The sequence below is a fragment of the Physeter macrocephalus genome, chromosome 13, assembly GCF_002837175.3.
Source record: "Physeter macrocephalus isolate SW-GA chromosome 13, ASM283717v5, whole genome shotgun sequence".
Taxonomy (NCBI): Eukaryota; Metazoa; Chordata; class Mammalia; order Artiodactyla; family Physeteridae; genus Physeter; species Physeter macrocephalus.
The window spans coordinates 85,167,216-85,174,641 of NC_041226.1; the positions used below are offsets into that span (position 1 = coordinate 85,167,216).

Below are 7,426 nucleotides of genomic sequence, written 5' to 3' on the forward strand. Positions count from 1 at the left end.
CGCAAAAAAAAAAAAAAAAGCTCTACCCCTCATGAAAAACAGGTAAATGAGCAATTATCATGATCTTTTAACATGAATAATTTGGAAGAAAAACAACAACACTGTCAGCCCCCAAATGGGAGGCCCTCCTGTCTTGGGTTGGGTACCCAGGGGATGCTTACGCTGGTCCATCTATCCTTCACCTGGACCCAGCAGGGGCATCAGGGGGTTCTAGGAGGCTCCCTGCCATGTGAGGTTGACCTCAAAAAGGGGTCAGGTTCCCCAAAGGTGCATAGATCCCGGGGTCCTTTTATAACCTGTGCTTTCATCAGCCAGTGCTGCCTCTTAAGATCACAAGTTAAATATTTCATAAAATACGGTATTACTCCAAAAAGAAGGCAGTTCTTCATTTATTTGCCTCAAAACCTACTGCGTTAGGTTACGAGAGTCGGCTGGTTGTACGAGTGAATGGGGCCAGCCCTTTGGGATGTTGTAAGGAAGGCTACGTGCCCTTTTTTCATCCTTTAAATCATTTCATTGCTAAATTCATTCGTTCATTTATTTCTACCCTGCCCTGTCCCAAAAGGAATTGAGGTGCGCCCTCCCCCTTCGTGATGCTGGAACTGCAGGCCTCTCTGCACCTCCCCCTCCTGATGTGTTGCTCTTTTGAGAAATCCGGAGTCAGCCTCCTCCTAGAGATGCCCCACCTGCGCACCTTTCCTTGCTTCCTCCTTACCGGCATCTCGTGCACGGTGGGTGCTCTGCTCCCATAAGCTTGGTTACTGGTCCTGTATACTGAGGGGGGCTCCTTGGTCCTAGCAGATGAGAAAAACACTTTCTTTTCCACTCATTTGTTTTAATTCTGCCCAAGCCACAGCTTTAACCTATTTGGTTGATGGAGCTTTGTTGGAAATGCCCCAGATGGGCGATACAGCCGTGAACCTGGGCTCCTGTGGAGTGCAGGGTTGGCCTCTTCCTGGCAGAGGCTCAGCCTCCCTGACTCCGTCTGCTGACCTCTGCCAAAGCCCTAAAGAACTCCCAGGTGGCAAGGGCTGGCCCTCAGCCCCAGCGGGGACCTGGGCCCATGCTGTCAGTTCCTGGGTGGGTGGGTAGGCTGGGAGCTGTGACTCAGCCTCCAGGCCTGCCACTCGTGGGGGCGGGGCGGGGGGGGTCCCCCCACTTCTGAGCCTCCAGGAGAAAATGTTCCTGCAGTCTCTAGTCCTGATGCTATTGGTACAGCAGTTTAACTAGTGGCTGTGGGCTCAGACACCCCAGCTCTGCCTCATACTAACTCTGGGATCTGTCTTTCTACAACCCAGATGTCCCTCCTGGGAAATGAAGACGCTAACAGAGCCAACTCTGGGATCGTGGAGGCACTAAGGGGGGGGTGGGGGGGGAGCAGGGAAGGCGCGCACAGCCTGCCCAGCTGTGTCTTAAGAGGCTGCAGCGCACTGGAACAGCTGGCAGGCCACGCCCCTCGGCAGCCTGGTGATGGAGGTGTTGCCATGCACCTCAGGCGGACCGGTCCTCTCCGCCTAGAAAGGAGAGGAGACTGGCCCCGCCCTAGAGGGCGCTGTTGGGATCAGCCCTGGAGGGACTAAGAGGGGGTGGGGGGGGAGCAGGGAAGGCGCGCACAGCCTGCCCAGCTGTGTCTTAAGAGGCTGCAGCGCACTGGAACAGCTGGCAGGCCACGCCCCTCGGCAGCCTGGTGATGGAGGTGTTGCCATGCACCTCAGGCGGACCGGTCCTCTCCGCCTAGAAAGGAGAGGAGACTGGCCCCGCCCTAGAGGGCGCTGTTGGGATCAGCCCGAGTTGTGAGATTTTCCCTGTGGGCAAACCCCGCCCCACCTCGCTGGCGGGAGGCCCACTCACTCCACCCGCGAGTCGCAAGCCGCAGGCAGCACCTCCGCGCTCATTTGGTGGTTAACAGCCGACCCCGCTTTTGACTTGGGGGCCAGGAGGGGGCCTGGGGGTTCTTGCACAAAGGGCCATCTGGGCAGAGTGCAGGACCAGCTGGGCACCTGCTGGCGGCTGGACCAGGAGCCCTTTTTTTCCTCTTCGTATGCCAGGTGGACCCTGACCGGACTCCCTGGTCCTCACCTGTAGCCCCGAAACCATGCCGGGTTGTTGAACCTGGCCGGCAGGTCCTCGCTCACGCGGTAGTAGTCGCTGGTTTTCTCCGGGGTGGCCTTGGCCTTGGGCTCCTCCTGCTCCACGCACCCCTGGGGGTCCTCCGCGGACATCTCGCCTCGGTCCACCCGAGTTTCGGGGGAGAGAAAGAGCGGGCAGGAAACAGCTTCTCAGCCCTGGGGCCGCCAGGGGCCGCGCGGCGTCTTGTTGCTAAGCGACGGCCCGGTCACCTGACTGGGTGGGCGGGGTCCTTAAAGGCGTCGCGCCTCCTGGGCCGGAGGCCGCCCACCGCCGGCGTCTGGGGCAGAAGTCCGAGGTTCCAGAACCTTCCGTGGCGAGCCACGAGGCCCTGGGCTGGCCGGGATAATAAGGCAGTACTTCCTGGGGCCGCAGTGCCGGGTACCCTATGATCAGTAGCCTTCGGCGCCAACATTTTCCCAAATGCGGTGGGGGGCAGATTTCCAGGTAGATGAAATCCCGGGCCTGGGGCTTCATCGGCAAATTGCGGAGTTCAGGTTCTCTAAGGCCGCTCCGCTGTAACGATCCGACGCTCACTGCGTGGGCCAGGGCTGCTCCTTGACCCCCACCCCCGACTTCAGGCCCCCCAGTACGCTGCATCTAAAATTAAGACTCCAGATTTGCCTAACTTTATGGAATCTTTCTAAGCCAAATGTTTAAAAATTAAAACACTTTTGGGGCTTCCCTGGTGGCGCAGTGGTTGAGAATCTGCCTGCTAATTCAGAGGACATGGGTTCGAGCCCTGGTCTGGGAGGATGCCACATGCCGCGGAGCAACTAGGCCCGTGAGCCACAACTACTGAGCCTGCGCGTCTGGAGCCTGTGCTCCGCAACAAGAGAGGCTGCGATAGTGAGAGGCCCGCGCACCGCGATGAAGAGTGGCCCCCGCTTGCCACAACTAGAGAAAGCCCTCGCACAGAAACGAAGACCCAACACAGCAAAAATTAATTAATTAATTAATAAAAACTCCTACCCCCAACATCTTCAAAAAAAAAAAATTAAAACACTTTTGGACAGCGGGAGGTTGTGCTGGACTGGCCGCAGGTGAAGGCGGTCCCCATCTCCCGGCGAGTTCCCGCGGGACGGCTGGGAACCTCCTCGGCCGCCGGGCACTGTGCAGGGAGGGGGCGAGGGGAGGAGTATCCAGACCCCGCGCACGACAGGACCCCGGCCCCGGCCCGCCCCACGCTCCTTGCGGGTCCACGGTGCCCGGGCAGACCTGGGGCGCAAGGCCCCGCCCTCCCCAAGGACTGCGTGCTCCGACCCGTGGAGCAGGCGGGGGCCAAGGGGCGGGGACGCGTCCGGAGCTGGGGTGCCCGAGAGAGGCGGCGGGCGCTCAGTGGCACCCCCCGGGCCTGCAGGTGGCGCTGCGGCGAAGGCGCGGGCTGCGGCCGGAAGGAGGAGCCGCTCGTGGGGCCGCGCCTGCCCGTCTTCCGCGTCCGTCCGTCCGTCTCCCGGAGTCCACGCCATGGTTCCCGGCTCGGTCCTACCCCGGCTGCTCGGCGCGGGTGAGGCGCCCGGGACCCGGGTGTGGGGGGCGTGGCGGGGACCCTTTCCGGGCCGGGCGGCGGGAGAGAGGGAAGGAGGGAGGCGGGCGGGGTGCGCGCGCCACGAGTTTGCTGTCGCCGCAGGTGTCCGGCGCCGGCCGCTCCATTTGCACCTCGTCCAGACGGCGACTCCGGGCCCGGCGGGGCCGAGCGGCAGGACGCTGGGGAGCGCCGCGGCCTCCGAGGCCCGGGAGCCCGAGCGCAGCAGCGGTAACGCCGACCCTGCGGTCCTGGGGGTTTGAAATTGCCTCGCTGCTGGGAGTCCCGGGCGCCCTGGGTCTCCATGGGGCCCCTGGAGGATGCGGGACTGGGGAGGGCGAAGGGCGGCCTTCCGCTCCTGGCAGCCCACGTGCTGGGCCGCACGAGCTTGCAGCCCTCCGAGCAGCCCCACCGCCGTGTAGGGCCGAGGCCCGCCCCCGCCCCCCGAACTGCGGCCGGGGAGCTCCCGCGGGCGGCTGGCAGGACCACGGGGACTTCAGACACCACCTGGCTCCCCTCCTCTCCGAGTGAAGACTCGGCCACGTTTACCCAGGAGCGAAGCCTGGGTCAGATCCCGGCCTCCGCCCCGAGCCTCCAGTAAAGGCCCCTGGGGACCCTCACCATCTGCCCTCCCGCAGCCCCCAGGCTTGGGAGCCGGGGTCCAGACCCTGCACCCTCTTCCCCTCCCCGCCCCAGATCTGAACGAGAGGATTCTGAGCGAGCCCCTCAAGCACTTCGACTTCTTCAATGTCAAGGAATTGTTTTCTGTAAGAAGTCTCTTCGATGCCCGGGTGCACCTGGGACACAAAGTTGGCTGTCGGCACAGGTAGGTGACGCCTCTGGCGAGTGTAGGGGTGCCCGGGGGGCTCGGGACCCTTGCCTTGGGGTCCAGGGCCCCTCTTTCAGTTTGTTTTAAGAGCGTCTAGCTCCCTTTTCTTTCAGATGGGATCATTGAGCCCCCAGGAGGGGCAGATGTTTATTCTCAGGCCCCGTTTGCTCCCCCCGACCCCCAGACCCCGTGGACCTTGCTGTGGGGCTCCTGGTCCTCGGTGGGGTCAGGCCCGCTGCTGCTGGTTCTCAGACAGACAGGCCAGCCTGGAGGGCGGTGCTGGCAAGGCCGTCGGCGTCTGGGGTGGGGGGTGTCTCCAAGGGCACGCAGAGGAGTGGTGACTGGCGCAGTCTTTTCACGTGGCGATTTTGACGGCTGGGTTGGGCGTGGATTGGAGGAGCAGTTAGGAGGCCAGGGAGGGAGGTGGTTGTAGATGTTCAGGGGAAAGGTGATGGGCCCAGCCGTGCCGGCAGAGCCAGAGCAGTGGTTGGATGGGGGGTGATGGGGGGCAGAGCCGGAGGTCCGGTTGAGCAGAGACCAGAACAGGTGTCGACATCCTTCACATCAGGAACTTGGGTCCCGTGAGGGTGACCCTTCGGCCACCCCAGTGGGGATGTCACGCAGGCACTAGGGAGAAGCAGCCTGGGCCGGGGGCCACCACATCAGGACCTTTTGAGAACACGTGGACTGGAGGATGGAGGAGAGAGGAAGTCCCAGGCGGGAGCCCTGGGCAACCAGCGCCTCAGAGCCTGGGAAGAGGGGGTGGGGCCGGGCCATGGGAGGAGGGTGTGCCACTGTAGGTGCTGCGGGGAAGTCACCTGAGGTGAGGGCACGTGGGGCCTTGGGAAGGCTCTTTGGAGAGGAAGAGACAGAGTCCTGGCGGCAGAGAGTAGAAGAGTGATCGGGGCGGGGGCCGCAAGAGGACGGTCTCGCACCCCCGTCTCTCGGCCCGGGCCCGCGGGTCTGCGCCCTCAGGGTTTCCCTCCGAGGCCTGGCTGGCTCCTGCCCCAGCCCGGGGCACCCCACTGCTTTTCTGGTCCCCCAGCCCCCCCAGTTGTACAGCCTCAGATGATGAGGATGACAGGGGTGGGGCCAGACGAGCAGCACCGGGTGCGACGCTGTCCGGACGTCACGCTTCAGCGTCCAGACGTCCGTGTGGCTCCACTCTGTTAGGCTCCCCGCGCGGCGAGGTGGAGGTTCGGAGGGTTAAGCCGCTCGGCCGAGACGTGGAGTGGCCTGCAGCCCAGCCTGCCCTGCTCGCCCACCCTCACCCTGCCACTACCCGCGGCTGTCACTCCTGGGACAGCGTCCCGCTGCAGACTGTACCAGCCCTGGGCTTGTCGTGCCCCCTCTGCAGGGCCCCCCGTGCAGGGCCCGGCGCTGGGGGCGGGGGGGCACATGAGAAAGGGCGGGTGGAGGTGGCCACGTGGGGCTGGTTCACACGGGCCTTGGTGGGTGTCCGGCAGGTTCATGGAGCCGTACATCTTCGGGAGCCGCTTGGACCAGGACATCATTGACCTGGAACAGACGGCGACGCACCTGCAGCTGGCCTTGAATTTCACGGCCCACGTGGCCTATCGCGGGGGCATCATCCTGTTTGTGAGCCGCAAGCGGCAGTTCTCACACCTGATCGAGAACGTGGCCCGGGACTGCGGGGAATACGCCCATACCCGCTACTTCAAGGGCGGCCTGCTGACCAACGCGCCCCTCCTCCTGGGCCCCAGGGTCCGCCTGCCAGACCTCATCATCTTTCTGCACACGCTCAACAACGTCTTTGAGCCCCACGTAGCCGTGAGGGACGCGGCCAAGATGAACATCCCCACCGTGGGCGTTGTGGACACCAACTGCAACCCATCCCTCATCACGTACCCCGTCCCGGGCAACGACGACTCGCCCCCCGCCGTCCAGCTCTTCTGCAGGCTCTTCCACACCACCATCAACCGGGCCAAAGAGAAGCGCAGGCAGGTCGAGGCCCTGTACCGACTGCAGGGCCAGGAGGGCGCCAAGGGCCGCGGTCCAGCTGACCCTCCTTCCCCGGGAGTGCAGGCCGAGCCGGACTTGGGTCATTCCCCTTGAGCTGCCTGCTCTTCTCCCGAGTGAAACAGCAGCCGAGTCTGTTCCGAAGCTGGGAACCAGCCCCCCCATACCCACCCCCACCCCCGGCATGGTCCTTAGCACCTTCCCAGTTATTCCAGGCTTTGGGTCCCTGCTGCTAGGAACGCCTCTCAGCAGCTGCCCGCCCGGGGCTCCACTTCAGACCCGAGGGCCCAGCAGGCTCACTGGGCAAGTGGCCTGCCTGAAAAGGACCCGTCGGAAAACATCCCGTCCCTGGAGTCTGAAGTCCTTGCTTCTACCTCGAGATGAGTCCCTTGTATGTTAGGAAGGTTCTCACCAGGTTGACTTTTCTCAGCCAGAATGCCCCTAGGTTGGGCTGCTTCCCTGCTGCCTGGTTTATAACGTGAAGTTGCACAGTGAGCCACTAAGATTCCATCCGGGTTGGGACAGGCTGGGCAAAGCAGACAGCATGATTCCAACAGGAATAAAACTGAGATTTGGGCAGAAAAGGGACCTGGACCATTGGTTCTTCTGCAGTGTGGTCTGTTTTCATCGGCCCCCACGGGGCCCCTGGAGCACACAAGACACGTTCCTGCCCCCTGGGTCCCTGAGCTTCAGGGAGACGGGCAGGCATGTGCACGTGGGTTCGGATGGGAACCCACATTGAGCACCGGCGGCCCCTCGACACCGTCTTCGGTGTTGAGGCTCGAGGGCCTCGTGTCCTGCCCGTGCCCTGGACAGGCGTCCTCCCCAGGTGGTTGGGTAAGGTGGGACCCTGTTCACAGGAACTTTTGGATGCCCCCTCATTTGTGGGGCCTTCCTTGGCAACACGTGTTCCTGGGATGAGGTGTGGGTCCATGCTTTCCAGGACCCCACCCCCTGGCCCCCGG

The 7,426-nt window shown here is 63.1% G+C and overlaps 2 protein-coding genes across 3 annotated transcripts in view; one reads left to right on the forward strand and one right to left on the reverse strand.

Annotated features, from left to right (window-relative positions):
* Positions 1-2,289, reverse strand: part of PIERCE1 (piercer of microtubule wall 1) — a 4,261-nt gene extending 1,972 nt beyond the window's left edge. For both annotated transcript variants that reach the window (XM_007101489.4, XM_055089470.1), the window contains exons 1-2: positions 2,080-2,289; positions 716-794 (exon numbers count right to left, since the gene is read on the reverse strand). In XM_007101489.4, the coding sequence (XP_007101551.2) occupies positions 716-794; positions 2,080-2,222 (222 nt within the window). In that variant the 5' untranslated portion in view covers positions 2,223-2,289. The remainder of the gene's footprint in view (positions 1-715; positions 795-2,079) is intronic.
* Positions 2,290-3,525: 1,236 nt separating this feature from the next.
* MRPS2 (mitochondrial ribosomal protein S2) lies at positions 3,526-7,055 on the forward strand. The gene is made up of 4 exons (XM_024117329.3): positions 3,526-3,634; positions 3,758-3,883; positions 4,349-4,478; positions 5,948-7,055. The coding sequence occupies exons 1-4, from the start codon at positions 3,595-3,597 to the stop codon at positions 6,555-6,557; spliced, it is 906 nt and encodes a 301-aa protein (XP_023973097.1). The 5' UTR covers positions 3,526-3,594; the 3' UTR covers positions 6,558-7,055.
* The last annotated feature ends 371 nt before the right edge of the window (positions 7,056-7,426 follow it).